The 16,580-nt window shown below is 50.2% G+C and overlaps 1 protein-coding gene across 1 annotated transcript in view; it reads right to left on the bottom strand.

The window, feature by feature from the left end:
- Positions 1 to 398: 398 nt before the first annotated feature.
- The window catches only part of DHCR24 (24-dehydrocholesterol reductase), a 29,091-nt gene continuing 12,909 nt past the window's right edge, over positions 399 to 16,580 (bottom strand). The window contains exons 6-9 of the mRNA XM_006200529.4: positions 12,139 to 12,282; positions 2,342 to 2,539; positions 1,994 to 2,172; positions 399 to 895 (exon numbers count right to left, since the gene is read on the bottom strand). Coding sequence (XP_006200591.1) covers positions 742 to 895; positions 1,994 to 2,172; positions 2,342 to 2,539; positions 12,139 to 12,282 — 675 coding nt within the window. The 3' untranslated portion in view covers positions 399 to 741. The remainder of the gene's footprint in view (positions 896 to 1,993; positions 2,173 to 2,341; positions 2,540 to 12,138; positions 12,283 to 16,580) is intronic.

Raw genomic sequence — 16,580 nt, 5'->3', positions numbered from 1 at the left:
TCAACCCTGAAGTGTCCTCTCCAAGGATTTGATCCTCTCTGATAGACTCAGGCAATGGCCGCGGGGAGCCCACAGGCCTGAGCGTGAAGGAGGAAGGGGTAGGACACCACCAAGGACGACAGAGAGAACTTTGGAATTGGACCTGGCTTTGGCACAGCATATCTTGGGCCTGCCCACCCCATCTGCTGCCCTCCCGAGACCCCAGGGATGAAGAGGAACCTTCCTTCCTTCTCTCCATGAGGAGCTCCTCTGGCTGTCGGGCAATGGCAGCACAAGCCCAGGGCACCCTCTTCATTCCAGCCAAACCTGAGCCCAGCTGACCTAACACAGAGCCTTACCGGACTCAACTGCTGAGTCCCAAGCACCATAGTCAGATGTGTTGCTGAGCAGGAAGCCATGATGACAGCCAACAGGCAGATAGCATTACTCCTCTTTCAACAGAAGAGGAGCCGGGCTCAGAGGGGTTGAGTGACCGCCCAGAGTCACAGAGCTAATGAGTGGCTGAACTGGGAAGTGGACTCTGGTTTCTCTGACTCCAAATCCCACGTCCTTCCCACCATACCTGGCTGCCCCGGAAGCTGGGAGCAAGCCAGTGGGGCTGTCTGGGCGGGATTCCTGGAGGGGTTTCTTTCTGAAAGTGTGGATCTGGCAGAGCAGCTAAGCTTGAGAGCAGGGAGGATGCCTCCTGGCCCTGGGGACCAGGTGCGCCCGCGGGCCCACCCCCTTCCAGGCGAGCTCGGCTCAGTGCCTGGCCGCCTTGCAGATCTTGTCGTACACCTCGGGAAAGGCATCTTGGCAGCCGAGCTGCTTCCGCAGCCTGTGGTACAGGGAGCCGTCGAACATCTCCCAGAACTCCTCCCGGTCCATGTAGCAGTCGGCATACAGCATCTGGAACCTGCGGAGCAGACCCAGGGGTGAGGACTCAGGGGTGGGGGTCAGAGGGGCAGAGAGGCAAAAGGGACGCAGAGGACCCCAACTGTCCCTAACACAGCCCTAAAACGCTGCATGCTCTGCAGGGCAGGACACGCTTTTGGAAGACTTCTCTCAGTCTCCCTAACTAGCGAGCGGCTGAGGTTGGCGCAGGAATTCTTATTCCCATTTGCAGATGGGGAATCTGGGCTTGGGGTGCCGAGTGGCGGCAGAGGCAGAGTCAGGAGGAGAACGTGGTGCACGACATGCCTGCCTCCCTGATGGGGTCACCAGGCTGCTTTCTTTCCCTTTTTTGACATTCAGTAAACTGCACATATGGAAAATGTACAACTTCCTAAGTTTGACATACATATAAAACCTTGAAACAGTTACCTTGATGTAATAACAGCCATATCCATCACCCCCAAACTTTCCTAATGCCCTTAAGTCCCCTGTGTTATCCATCACCCTCTGCCATCCCAGGTAGACCTGCCTTCTGCCACCAGAGATTCATCTGCATTTCCCAGAATTTTATGTAAATGGAATACATACATATATATAATCATACAGTACTCTTTTTTTCCTGGCTCCTTTCTGTCAGCATAATTATTTTGAGATTTGCCCACGTTATGCACATCCAGTTTTTTCCAGGACACTTTCTCAGCAATGCTCTGTCCAGGGCATCTGTGTGGCTTTTGTGGTCGTGAATCCCTCCCTCCTCAGCTTTGGTCTCCCACCTGCAGTGGGAACTCCTGAACAAGTCTAAACCACCCCTATTGCCTGCCCTGGGGTGGGGAGCAGGCTGGCCCTGGGGTGGGGAGCAGGCTGACCCTGGGTTTCTGGCTCAGGCAGCTGGGGGACTGTGAATGTGCTCCCTGGAGGAGGAACAGCAGGGTGTGGGAAGAGGATGGGAAAGGATTCCTGCAATTCCACCTCCACAGAATCTCTCCCAGCTCCCTCCTGAATCAGTGTTGTCGCTCAGCGCCTGCAGGTCTGGCTGTGGAGCTAGCCGCCTTGGCCTTCCCCACATTACCCCCAGAGCAGTGCTTGGGGGCCTGCGGCCCCACCCTGGGTTCTCACTCACCCATGCACACTTCGGACGAATTTCTCCAACTGCCTCATGCAGGACCTGGCTTCAAAGTGTTTCACACGCGGCTCACCGTAGGCACCAATGTCAACATAGAGCTCGGTCTCGTCTCCCTTGGGGTGCACCAGGCCGGGCTGGCTGGGAAGGATGAACGGGCACAGCCATATGGGGTAGACCTGAAGGACCAGAGAAGCCGCGTTGGTGCTTTTCCTCCAGCAGGTGGCAGGCTTGCGGCTGGTCCATCGGCACCCACCCCAAGGCAGGTTCTGCAGAGCTCTCCCCGCCCACGCGCTGCTGCTCAGTCACCCCACCCCCAAGCCCTGGCTGAGTGCCCTCCTGGCTCACGTGGATGTCGCTGTGGAAGGTCTGCAGAGCCTGAGGCAGGCACTTCATGGGCACCAGCATGTCCTGCACCACGTGGTGCTGCTCGTACAGCTTGCGCAGCGTCTCGCCCTGGGTCAGCTTCAGGAGGGAGATCTTGGGAGGCACCATCCAACCAAAGAGGTAGCGAAAGATGGGATTGTTGCCAAAGGGGATGATGTCCTGAAAGACAAAGGATGGGGATTGAGAGGAGGAACCCAGCAGGGCTGAGTGTCCCCACGTGCCAGGAACAGGGGCCTCCTTCGGTGTTTGACAGAAGTACGATGGGGTCCACTCCCATCTGGAGGGGTGTGGGGGTACCCAAGACTTTATCCAGTCAGCTCTGGGTTTGATTCTCAGCTCTGGCATATACCAGCTGTGATGTCCTTGGGCTGGTGACTTAACCTCTCTGAGCTCAGTTTCCTTATCTGTAAAATGGAACTTGTGGGAATGGTGAGATGCCAAAAAGGCGGCACTCAGCCCAGTGCTTGGAACAAAATAACAAGGTAGCTATCCTTGTGGTCTAGTTGTTGAGGTCAGTGGGGCTGGCACAGAGCAGGCATTCCATAAATGTTTGAGAGATAAATGCTGCTGAATGAGAAGAGGGATACTCAGAGAGCGTAAGCAATTCCCCAAAGGTCACAGAGCCAAGGATGGCTCCACTGAGGTGGGGAAGGTCTGGCTCAGGTTCAACAATGAGCCCTTTGGTTTACAGCATCTGCTGAGAGGCCTTCTCTGATGCTCCTATTTAAAATGTCACTGCTCCCTATTCCTCTATACACAGAGCAGAAAATTCTTGCCTATCTGTTAAGGCCAAGTTTGATGCTACCTCCAACCGTAGGTTGAACAAGCCACTTCCTCTTCTTGTTCCTGTGGTCCTTCACAGGGCCACCCTGCCCAAGTCAGCCTCCCAGGAAACCCCCTGAGCAGGGCTGTGAGCAGGGCTTCCTCTTCCACGCCTCCCACTGCCAGGAGGGAGCAGCCCCCACTCTCAATCTTCCTCCCTGCTCCTAGTCTGCCATCTTCCTGAGAGGTACCAGCGTCCACCTGATACCCCATCCTTACAGCTCCTGGGCCCTCAAAAGTCAAGGACATTCCTTCATTCATTAGACAATTACAAGGGGCCTGTGAGCTCAGGAGCCAGGTTCTGTGCTGGGGATACCCACATAACTGAGATGTGGTCCCCAGCCTCAGGTGTGGAAGAGTGGGGCCACAGGACCACGGTGTGGGAAGAGCTGAGACAGAGATGCAGAGGCAGCTCATAAAAGGGGCCACATCAGACTAGGGTCAGGAGTGGCTTCTCAAAGAAGCCACCATGCTAAGCTTCGGAGGCTGTGTGCTCCTCCATTCCACTCCCCTGGAATCGCCTCCTCTGATCGCCAGCCCACTCCATGAGGGAGGCAGGTCGGGGTCTGTCTGCTGTCTCTTCTGTTAGATCCTGGCTCCTACATCAATGCCTGGCACACAACAGGAGCTCAGTAAATAGCTTGGCTTTTATTGTTCCCTTGGTTGTCTTTGGAAAAGCCACATATGTCCATAGCGGAAATCCCAACAATACAAACTTGTGTGACTCAGTTTGTTGTGATAGTCACTTTATTGCTGTGGGTTTGGAACCCAACGCGCTGTATCTCTCAGGTCTGCCTGTACTGCAGGGATCCTCCAACTAGGGCTCCTGGCCCACACTCTGGTTTTGTAAATGAAAGTTTTATTGGAACACATCCATGCCCATTCATTTACATAGTGCCTATGGCTGTTTTCAGGCTTCAAGGGCAGAGGAGTTCCTAGTGAGGCCCCATGGTCCACAAAACCTCAACTATCACATGACCCTTTACAGACAATGTTTGCTGACCTCTGCTCTGCTGTATGGATATACCCTAATTATTTAGTGTTCTGCATGGATGGGCATTTAGATTATTTCCATACTATTCATTTCAAAGACTGTCTTTTGCATACATGTCTTTGACCATTTATGCCTACATTTATCTATAAGATAAATTCCTATAAGTGGAAAATTCTGGCTTAAACAGTGTGTGCAATTTTAATGGATACTATTCCAAGTGCTTAGACCATTTTATATTCTCGCAAACAACACAGGACAACACCGTTTCCCCAACCCTCACCAATCAGCACAGTGTGTATCAAACTTCTGCATCTCTGTCATTCTAAGAAGTGAAAATTGAGACTTGTGTAGTTTTATTTCATCTGTTGTTGATTCTAAATGAGACTGCATTTCCTTATGTTTAAAAGCCACTTGCATTTTTTTCCCCTAAAAACAGTCCACTGTTAGCCACAAGTATCAGCTGGAACCATTCTTTTTCCAAAGTGTCAACCTCAAAAAGTTTTAAACACCGCCCTGCCTTTCTGCTTTCCTGTCTTTGTCTACCCCATTATTCATCCTTCTGCGTCTGAGTGACCTCGGGTCCCACGTCCCTGGCTTCACTTCTGGTCCTCCCGGCCAGCGCGCTAAGGTCAGTTACTCTAGGGATCATCATGGCAGCCCCTCCGCTCTTCGGGCCCCTGCTCTCTGGCTGCCCTTGGCCTTTACCTGTGTGCAGCCTGCTGCCAGCCTCCTCTGCTCTGCTGGGCTGCAGGGCCTCCTTCAGGTCCAAGGGGTTCAGCCTGAGCCAGGACCCCCAACCCTAGAGGCAGGCCCTGGGACAACAGCATTCTAAGAAACATGAACAACCAAGGACCTACCTCTCCTTTCTTACTAGTATTACTGCCCTGTGTTAGCCAACCACTTATACAGGCAGAAGATGGTGACATAAAAGGGAAGGGGAAGACAGGGCTGCCTGGAGTCCCTTTTCTAAGAAAGTCCTTCCTTATTTACCAGTAAGCCCAGGCAGGGTGTGTGTAAAATGTGAATGTTATCAGGAAGGGAAGTAAAAACAGGTGAGTTAGTTTTGTGCAGCATTTCCAGTGGCCTGTTAAGAATGACTACATATGCATGAAGAGTTAAACACTCGTAGGGGATGAGGGTATAGCTCAGCGGTAGGGTACATGCTTCACATGCACAAGGTACTGGGTTCAAGTCCCAGTACCTCCAGTAATAAATAAACAAACCTAATTACCACCAGCTCCAACCAAAAAAGAGTTAAACACTCTAATACTGAGTTTAAAAGATGATAGTAAAACTCTTGCTAATAATTTAAATTCAAAATTTTTCTTTACTTAGAACAAAATTTAGTAGCAAATATTTTTGATAGGAGGGACCATGAAGAAAGGAGAAACCTTTAGGATTTAGTATCTCTGACAGCAATTTTTTCCTGCTTTTTGCCCTGGGCCCTGCAAGTTATATAGCCAGCTGGCCCTGGCCCCGAGTCCTGCTGACTGACCAAACTGGGCTTGGGGGCAGGACTGCAGCAGTAAGGCTTGGCCCATGTAGAATGAGGATGGGATGGACTGTGGACCAGAATGTGGCTTTTTAAGAGGTTCAGCATCCAGGCCATGTCACATTGGTTCACTGAAGGGCCCAGTGGGGCAGAGGGACCTGGGAGAGGGCTGCCAATGAAAGGAGAAGGCTTTGACCCCAGCACTTAAAAAAGCACTTGAAAAAGGCATGCACTTGAAATGATTACTCCTTCTTTCTAGAAGCATCTTGGCTTCTGCAATTCTATATAGCAGATGCTGTGCTGCTGCACTCAGATGCCCTGTTGAGGGAGGCACCCATCCCCTCCAGCTGTAGGATGTTGGCTGCTGACACTCACAGCTAAACCTCTCTCTGAGGCATTGCCCTTGGCAGAAAGGGAGCTTCACCTCCAAGGTGAGGCCACTTCTCCGAGGGCAGTCCAACAGCTGGTCCATGGGGTGGGGGTATAAAGTCCCAGCCCCCTGGCCTCAAGGTGGGACAGCTCTGAAGGGCCACCCAACGCCAGAGCTCCCTATGGGTTGGCTGAAGTCTTTGCTGTGACTGCCTCACACCTCAACTTTTCCCTCTGCTGGATCTTGCTTCTCCTTTTCTTGCAGCTGAAGATCACCAGAGTTCTCCCAAATAAACTTCCTGTGTGCAAATCTTGGGCACAGAACACCTAACCTTCCAGATTCTTCCTTTAACTTCAGGCAGTACAGGCTGGTGTTTAACAGCACAAAATATAAAGTGAACCTCATTTTGAAACCCAGCTCTGTGGTTTTAAAAACTGCCCAGTTCCTTGCTATTCCTGTCTTCTCCCACCTTGGGCCGGACTTGGGCCAGACTTGGTGACTCTGTTCTAACACAGAGCATATGGCGGGAGTGGCGGGGAGAGGACACGGGGTCAGTCTTCCCCGTGAGGAGTGCAGTGAGGACTCCCCCTTGGATCACCTGTTCTGGGGAAAGCCAGCTGCCTGTGGTGAGGACAGGTGAGCAGCCCATGTGGCAAGGGACTAAGACCTCTTGTCAAAAGCTGTGTGAGCGAGCCTTCCAGGAGGCAGACCCTCCAGTCCCAAGACCAGCCCCACCTGACACCTTGATTGCAGCTTTGAACCAGAGCTGCCCGCAGTATCACTTTTCAACCTGACCCTCAAAATTGTAAAATAACAGGTGTCAGTTGTTCTAATCCTCTAAATGTGGGGTTAATTCATTACACAGCAAAAGACAATCAACATACTCTATTCCTTACTGAGTTGTTACTCTGGATAACCTAAACCAGTTTCTTAACCTGTGAGACGGAGACGACACTAGGACCTACCCTCAGAGGGTCGTTAGGAAGACTGAGAGAATGCACGTAAAGTGTTCACGTACCAACTAGCACGTAAGGAAGGATTAATGGTACCTACTGGGGTTATCTTTCTGATGCGCACTCAGCGTACTCTGTGGTCTCCTCTTTCTTTTCCTGTCTCTTAAATATCTCTCTTTGTGACAAAACCACACCTCCCAAAACCTTAACACTACTCTTGGCAGGGACGAAGAAAGACTTGAGGTCCTTTGGTGAAACTTTCCATCAACTTCTCTGTGCCTGAAAACTGCCCAAAGTAGCAGTAAAGGGGACGGTGGAACCTCAGAGCTCCCCGGACCTTGATGAACCCTCCACTCCCTCCTCCTCCACCCCTTACCACTGTCCTCTCACGCTCTGCCTGAGAGACCTAGCACATGATTAGAACTGACCCGACACCTCCTCCTAGGAGACTACCGGGGGTAACTGCTTCATGTCTGACATCCCTATTTATCTTAATCACCACGGACTTCTAGGTGCCTGCTACTAGCACCCTTAATAATGCTCCAGCAATGCAACATCCTTTAATCTGACCCCTCTGGCTGCTGTCCTCCAATCTCCCAAACCTCTCCCCTGTGCTCTCTCATGGTCCAACAAAGCCCCTCCATCCTCAAGCTCTCCTCTCTCTTAGCCTTGCTCCTAGCTGGCCCCTGCAGCCCTCTGAGGTGGTATCACTTTCTCTCCGTGCCCCTCTGGGGTCAGTGGAGGGGAAGTGGGCTCCTCCTGGCCCCTCATTTCTGCTTCTAGATCTCTGCTCCTCTCTTTCTCTGAAAACCTCCAGCAACTCTGCAGCACACACCCCATTACCTCCCCGCATTCTCAGATCACTGCCACCTTCAACACAGACCTTATCACTGACGTGATTTAACATCTACAGAGATGACTTTGGTGAGGGGTACATGTAGTCAGGCACACAGCTCGGTCGAAGGTTGCTGCTAATTATGAGGAACAGATGTCTCACTTAATGGTTTTAGTGCTTTCCTAAGTGGGGAATGTGCAAGGATTTGGGTTCATAAAATATTCTCCTAAAAATATCTAAGTATCTGAAGACCTGTTCTGCCAGCTTTCCCAGAGCACAGGGCACCTCCTTCCTCACTGTTGACATGAATTTCTCTCAGGGAGTGTGGGAGGTCAGGTACTGCGGTGGCTGACGACTTCAGCCTTGCAGAACTGGATGCTGGGCCACATGCTTCAGTTGGAATCTCCATAGTTTCAATTCCGAGCATTTGCCTTTGACCACCACCAACTCTCCTGCTGCTCAGGCCCTCTGGTGCTCTGACTTCAATTCTTCACTCCAAGGGGCACCCAAGTCACCATATCAGTTCCTTCAGCCCCGAGAGCCTCACACAGCCTCACTGCCCACCCAATCTGGCTCAGATTTCCTCACGATCATGTCCCAACTCCTCCCACCCTGCCCCACTTGTCATACTCATCTGAAAAACCTCCACCGTGGTTAAATCTAACCTTCTCCCTATTCTGTGCCCCGTCCACACAGCTGAACGTGTGAAAACCCACACAACCACCAAGGCCAAGCTCAATGTAAATTCTTGACCATGAACCCTCAGGGGCCCGGTGCTGCCCAGCAATCCCGCAGTGTTTCCCTAGTTAATCTGCTTCCCGCTCTCAAGAGACAATTTCATATCTCCTCTCTCCTCCGTCCTTCAACAACCCCTCACCTCCTCATCTCGGCTGAAACCCTCACTTCCTACTTCATTGAGAAAATAGAAGCAATTGAAGAGAACACACTTCCACACACTCCCACCACCAAATGGTCCTCCTGTTTGTAGCAACTGTACCATGAACACTTCCTCCCTCCCGTCCAGTGGGTGAATTTCCATGCTCTCGCCTGCAGGTGTCCTCTCCACCCGAGCGCAGGATGCACCCATGTTCCTCAAGTGTACCCCCCATGCACCCCTCTCTCCTGCATCATCGTACATCCATATGCTGTCAACTCTCCCTTCTTAAAAGTCACCCAAAATATCTTCTCTCCATCCTATCTCCCCCTCCAGCTACCACCCTATTTCTCTGCTGTCCTTTATACAGAGCCTTCTCAGATTTTCATCTCCACTCCGGCATCTACGTTCTCTCTTGAGTCCACTGATCAGGCTTTCAGCCCCATGGCTCCAGGTCATCAGTGACCCTCCCACAACCAAGACTAGTGGTCGGTTCTCACTCAGGGGCACTGGACACAGTTGTTCATCTTCCTTCTTGACACACTGTCCTCACGTGGCTCCTGGGATGACAGCTCTCCTGGGTTTCCTCTCCCCTCTAACTGATGGAGGCCTTTTCATCTCCTGGGCTGGCTTCTCCTTTCCTAATCCACAGGGCTTGGCTCAGGGACATCTCTTCTCCAACCTCTCTCCCTCGTCTAGTCCCAAGGCCTTAATTAACATTTTTCTGCTGATGATACCCCAGCAGTATGTGTTCCCTCCAACTTTGCCCCAAAGTCCTGACATACCAGTGAGTCAGCTGCCTACCTGACATCCCACCTGGATGCCTGAAGACATCTCATGCTGACAGGTCCCAGACCAAACTTTTGATTTTCCTTCCCAGACCCCTCCCCCATGCTGCGCATGGCAATCAATGGCACCTCGGGTCACCCAGCTGCTCAGGCCCCGTACCTGGCGAGTCATATCCATGGCCAATCTGTTCAGAAATCCTGTTGGTTGATTCAACCCTCACAGTATCTCCCAGATCAGAGACTTCTTTCCTCCTCCATGGCTCCCACTCTGGACAGTAGAAATCTTCTTTCTTCTAGTCCTGCACTCTTTTTGTTTGTTTGTTTATTTTATGAGGGGGAGGTAATTAGATTTATTTATATTTGGAGGAGGGACTGGGGATTGAACCCAGGACCCCGTGTATGCTTCCACTCTTGCCCCATCTACTCTCCATCTACTCTCCATGTCAAAATTATTCTTTTAAAACAAAAATCAGGTCATGTCACTTTTCTGCACAAAGCCCTCCACTGGCTTCTTTATCACAAACTAAAATATAAAGTCCTCCTTTGACCTACAAGAACCCACATGATCTGGGCTCTGGCTGCTGTTTGACCTCATTCCCCACCACCTGTCTAGCTCAAGGGAAATTCCTGCTATTTTCAAAAACATGCAGCCTTGCTGTGACAACTGGATAACTAAACACACACAAAACATGGAGTTGGACCCCCACATTACACCACATACAAAACTCAACTTAAAATGGATCAAGAACCTAAATACAAGAACTAAAACCATAAAGCTTTTAGTAGAAAACATAGGGGTAAATCTTCATGACTTTGCATTTAGCAATGGATTCTCAGATATGACACTAAAAGCACCGGTAACAAAAGAAAAAATAAACTGGACTTCATCAAAACTAAAAACTCTTTTGCATCAAAAGACATTATCAAGAAAGTGAAAGACAATCTATAGAATGGGAGGAAATATTTGCAAATCATGTATTTGATACAGGTCTGGTATCCAGAATATATATGGAACTCTTACAACTCAACAACAAAGATGAACAATCCAATTAAAACTGGGCAAAGGATCTGAATAGACACTTCTCCAAAAATAGACAAATGGCCAACAGGCATGTGAAAGGATACTCAACATCATTAGTCATTAGGAAAATACAAGTCAAAATCACCATGAGATTCCACCTCTCACCCACTAGGATGGCTGTAATCAAAACCCAGAAAATAACATGCCTAGGAGAGAATGCAGAGAAATGGAAGCTTCATGCACTGCTGGTGGGAATGTCAAATGACTCAGCCACCATAGAAAACAGTTTGGTGGTTCCTCAACAAGCTAGACATAGAATTACCACACTACCCAGCAGTTCCACTCCTAGGCATGTATCACCCCCACAAACTGAAAACTAGTACTCAAATTCCTATACATGAATATTTACAGCAGCATTATTCACAGTGTCAATGGGTGGAAACAACCCAAATGTTTACCAGCAGATGAGTTTGAAAAACAAACCATGGTCTATCCACACTCAGTCACAAAAAGGAATGATGTTGTACTGACAAATGATACAACATGGATGAACCTTGAAAACATGCTTCATGAAAGAAGCCAGGCACAAAAGGCCACATACTGTATGATTCTATTTATATAAAATGTCTAGAATAGGGGGAAGGTGTAGCTCAATGGCAGAGTGCATGCTTAGCACACACAAGATCTTGGGTTCAGTCCCCAGTACTGCCGTATAAACAAACATATAAATAAACCTAATTGTCTCCCCTCCCCCCAAATTAAAAAAAAAAAGTCTAGAATACATAAACCCCCAGAGACAGAACACAGACTGCTGGTTGCCAGAGTCTGGAGAAAGGGAATGGGGAGCAACTGCTTAATAGGTACAAGGCTTCCTTTTAGGGTGATGACAATGTTTTGGAACTAGATACTGCACAGTACCATGAATGTACCAAATATCACTGCATTGTATAATTTAAAATGGTTAATTTTATGTTGCATGATTTCACTTCAATTAAAAAAAGAGGAAAGAAAAGCAACCCACCCAGCCCATTTGAGGACCCATGCTCTGGCTCCTCCTCTGCCTGGAGTGTTCTCCCTCTGAGCTCTGCCTGGCTTGTCCCCACTATGTTTAGGTCCCTGCTCAGAAGGCATCTCCTAGAGATCGTCCCTAACCCCCTATTTACAATGTCACTGCTTCCCCTCCCTTCACCCACAACAGCAAATTCTCGCTCACATGTCTAGGCCACGCTTGACAGCTACCTCTAACCCTTGGTCGGACTAGCCACTTCCTTGTCTTGTCCCTGTGGCCCTTCACAGGGCCAGAGTCTGTCTGCTTGGCGAGGCTACAGGTGCTCAAGGATGGAACAGGTCTGTGTTCCCCAAAGCCCCTGGCCCTGCGCCCCACTCTCCGGCACCAGGCAGGTGCTTGGTGAGAGCCTGCTGCTTTACGTGAAGGTGGCTGCTCCTGCAGAAGGAAACACCGTGCTGCCAGGCAAGAGGCTGTTCCAGTTCCCTCGGACAAAGGCACTCTTTCCCTCTAGAGACAGAAGTGTGGCTACAATGTTAACCACCCTGGTTCCCTGCCCGGAGGCTGGGAGGAGCCGCGACTCCTGGGAAACCCGAGCCTCACCTGGAGCTCCCAGAAGATGCTGCGTGTGTGGCGGTGGTAGTAGTGTCTCAGGGGGACGTACTCCAGGCCCTCTCGGTGCGTCTTCAGGTAGTTCTCCACGTGCTTGAAGAACCACGGCTTGTAGTAGTTGCCAATGCTATTCAGCTGAAATGACAGAGGGCACTGTGTCAGGCCACAGACAAGCACCAGATGCCACCAGGGCGTAACAGTGATACCCAGCTTCTGTTCAGCATGTCTGGCCCTTCCAGAGCTCTTTCCGCTGTCTGTTATCACCTTTGAGGCTCTTGAAAGCCTGGTGAGGTGAAGCACAGAGGATACTCTCTTGCAGAGAGAGCAGAGGCTCAAGGAGGTTAAGTGGTGTGCCCAGGGCCCAATAGCTAGCTTTTGACAGTCTCGAGAGCTTAGCTCACGGTCCTTCTCAGCCAGAGAACGGAAGTGCCAGTGTTTAGCAGGGACGGCCACAAGACAGTGCTCTGCCCAGACGTGCCCTTCCCTGCTCCCTCCCATGAGGCCGGTGTTGGCATGAACACTGAGTGGGGTCATCGTCCTCTCCCCGTGGGGCCGCGTTGGTCCCCCAGCTGACAGCTCTCGCCGCCACCCTGGACCATGCTCCACACCTTCTGGGTACAGCAGTCCCCCTGTCAGCAGAGAAAGCTCACCGAGCAAAGCTATGTGCTTCCCCGGCGCTGGTCCCCCACGGTCTCCAAGCCCGAATCTTGCATTTAGCTGGTGTCTCCTTCAGCCCTAAATGCTTCAGGACTTTACCTACTGTGTGCCCTAGGATGACTCAGCTTCTCTGGGCCCCAGCTTCCCCATCCATGCAAGGAATAGTGGGCAGATTCTTTCGGAGGGAGGCAGGGCAGCAGCCCGGAAGGATCACAGGCTCTAAATGGGGCGGCTGGGGCCGGACCCTGGCCCGGTCACCCACTAGCTATGTGACGTGACCCCGGGCAGGTCACTCTGAGCCTGTTTCTCCACATATAAAATGGCAATAAAAACAGAAACTTTGTGGGAGTTTTTCGTGCCTATTGGAAACAGCATACATTCACAGGCCCATGTTAGGCCAAGCAGCTTCTCTGGGGAGCAGGTGCGATCACACTCAGCTGGGGCTCAGCAAAAGGATATAAGGAAGCAGAGAGTGGAAGCCCCATGGGAGAGGCAGAATGTTGCCAGGGGACCATCAGGGAGGGAAAGACAGGAGCAGAGGCAAGAAGCAAGCAAGCCCAGGGTAGCTGGAGAACGGGCTGAGTGCCCATGCTCCAGGCGGGCGTCACCAGCACCCGAGGTGTCCATTCTTTATCCCCTCCATGACCTTGTACAGCAGGGCTGTCCCTGATTCACTGACAAGGAGAAAGAATCATCAAGGTGGAAGAGACTGCCAGAGGCCCCAGGGCTGGCGAGAGGCAGGGTGAGGACTCAAGTCCATCCCCTGCTGCAAACCAAGGGCAGGGCCAGGTGGCGGAGAGCCCTGAATGGCACGCTCTGGAATGTGGGCGTTATTAGGAAAAAATCCATAAATTTCTTCCCCTGATTCCAAAAGCAACATATACAACTTGTGAAAACGTTAGACACTGCAGAGATATGTACCTGAAATAGTGAGGTCCTGTAGCCTCATGCCAGAGACGTACACACACATGCACACGCACACGCACACACACTGGTTTATAACAGTAGGACTACCTGTGCCAATGGTTTGCTGAAATTGGCAATTTGCTTTTTCCTCTTTTAATGCACCAGGCTGATCCTGGCAGGTTATGTAGCCTCTCTGAGCCTTGTTTTCAGTACAGGCAAAATGGAGACATTACTGCCCCATTCAGAGGGGAGGAAAAACTAAATAAAAAGATAATGTAGAAAGTACCAAGCATGGTGCCTGCCCCAAGTAGGGGGGATGGTATTCAGTTCCCGGCCCGCTCACTGGTCCTCTGCACCCCCAGCCCCTTGCCTGCCCCCTCCACCCTGGAGCAAGGCAACCTCTGCACCTCATCTCTGGCAGCTTACCTGGGTGTTACCCCCTTGTGCAGTCCCACTCTGCTGGAAGGCCGTTCTGCAGGGAGAAAACCAGGGCCACAGAGTGCCAGGAAATAAGCTAGAGAGTCTGTTTGTCCAAGTCAGTCTGAGTGTAGATAGTGTGGGGCAGGGCAAAAGTCACCAGAGGTGGGCCTCCGCCTGCTCATGCACAGGAGAGTCAGGCCCAATGGGAGCAGAGCAACCTGCCCTTTCCCCAGGTGGGCCTGGCCACACACCTGGCAGTGGCACCAGCTGCATGATGAAACCGAGGCTTGGAGGCACATGGTGCTCATTGACTCATCAGGAACTCTGTGCCAGAGAAGCCCAAGATACGATAAAGAACCCAAGGTGGTGCATCTCTCTTGGGGCACATGTCAGCCAGCGCGGCCAGGCAGTGGCATGAGTTCCAGTTCCAGCTCTAGCACTTATAGTAAGCCAGTTCCTGTCTCTGGGCCTCCCCTGTAAAATGCAGGTGGGCTGCCTCCTCCCAGGGCACAGTGAGCCTCCCACCAGACAGTGGCTAACGTGCAGAGACAAATTCCTGAGCAGCCTGCTAAACAGGAATGTTTAGACAAAACACTCCTCAAATGAAATATGAACATGTCTAAAACATCTACCATTCTCCTCCCAGCCCTGCTCCTGCCCGGCATCAGGGTCTTGCTCATGGAGAGTCTGCAAGAGTCTGTGGCCTGAGGCCTGGCCCGTCTGCCATGGATACCAGGTGTGCTCTGTGTAAGACCTTATCTTCTTCAGAAATAAGGGAATTGGTCAGAGTGTTCAAACATTTTAAGAGCTGTACAACACTCTCTGCCCAATTATAACCTCAGGCAGAACCTAATATATCAGAGAGATGACATTTGCTGCCCTCAGCTTATCGCCACGGGCTTCATCTAGGGGAATGTTTCTGAGAAGTCAGAAAACCTCAGGACTAGACATTCCTTGCCAGGTGATGAGGTGCAGGGTGACATGCTGACTGACCTGGCCTGACCTAGGAGGGAGGGCCAGGGGGTCATCAGGGCATTTGGGCTGGATGTCCGCAGTCCCACTCCTGCTCCAGGACCGCAAACCATCCAGGGCTCACTGGTGGCCCACAAGGAATGGTGTTCAATCAATGTTTGCAGATGATGCTAAATTCTAGAAGCTGAAGTGGAGGGGAACGAACACCGAACTAGGAGTCAGAGACCCAAATTTAAATCTGCCCATGCTTGCTGTGTGTCCTCAGAGGAGTCTCTTTCCCCCAGAGGCCACGTATTTATTTCCTTATTTAGAGAGGTAATTGTGCCAGATGATTTTAGAGTCCCTTCCAATTTTAAAATGTTTTAAGTATACAGAGATAGATCAAGAGCCTTAAGAGTGCCTATTCTTTGATGTACTAATTCTCCTTTAAGGTATTATTCAAATTACAAACAAAAAGATGTCCGTTGCTACATTAATCAAAATAATGAAAAACTGGATGCAACTGTAATTTACAACTCTGGGGTAGCAGATGACAGGGCATTTGCTCCCTGCAACGTTTCTGCAGTCATTAAATATGAAGGCAATGTAACAACATGGGGAAATGCTTATTACACTAAACCAGAAATTACCAATTTGAACTGGCGATCACAGCTGAAGACAGAAAAACCGAAAAATTGTGCAGAGAGATGCTCAACCTCGAAAGTGACTGAGAACTGCAAAATAAAACGAGTTACTATTTTTAACCCTATCAGATGGGCAAAAATGAAAGAGTGATGCTATCCAGCGTTGGCAAGAAGTCTGAGGAAAGGCATTCTTACATGGCGTCGCGTTGCTGGAAGGGGACAGAGCACCCATTTCTCGAGGGCCGTTTGGCCATACCTACTGATATTTAATGTGCTCAAACCCTGGGGTCAGAAATTCTTTTTTTGGGTCTCATTCCTACAGAAATGCTTTTACAAGAGGTCAAGGATAGATGTGGGAGAATCTGCAGTGCAATCTTATTTGTGAGAGTAAAACATTTTAAGCAACATAAATGCTCATTGGGAAGCAGAGTTAGGTCAATTATCTACCAGCCACAACGGGATACCATGGGATAAAATGAAGGCGTGTGTATGCATGTGCATATGCACACACTCACTCACACACATATGTACACACAGGCCTCAAAGACTGTGTTACAAGTGGTCATCCTGGGAGCAAGTCTGGGTGAAAGGATTCACTTTAACTTTTTCTCTATGTATCTCAACATTGTTGTATATACTCTTTTTAAAAAAGCTTTAAAAAAATCTATGCATCAAAAAGAGGAAATAAATCTATCAAACATGTTAGCAAGTGCTGGCTTGGGTTATGTATACAGGTGGAGTCTTTTCCCTTTTACTTCTGTACCCTTTCCAAGTTTCTCATAACAAACACAAATCCTTTCTCAATAGAGAAAGAACGGCTATTAAAAGTTACATACTGTACATTGAAGGGGTGTC

Source organism: Vicugna pacos, chromosome 13 (genome assembly GCF_048564905.1).
Source record: "Vicugna pacos chromosome 13, VicPac4, whole genome shotgun sequence".
Classification (NCBI taxonomy): domain Eukaryota; kingdom Metazoa; phylum Chordata; class Mammalia; order Artiodactyla; family Camelidae; genus Vicugna; species Vicugna pacos.
The sequence above is the reverse complement of the archived record's forward strand: the minus strand, read 5'-3'. Positions and strand labels throughout refer to the sequence as shown.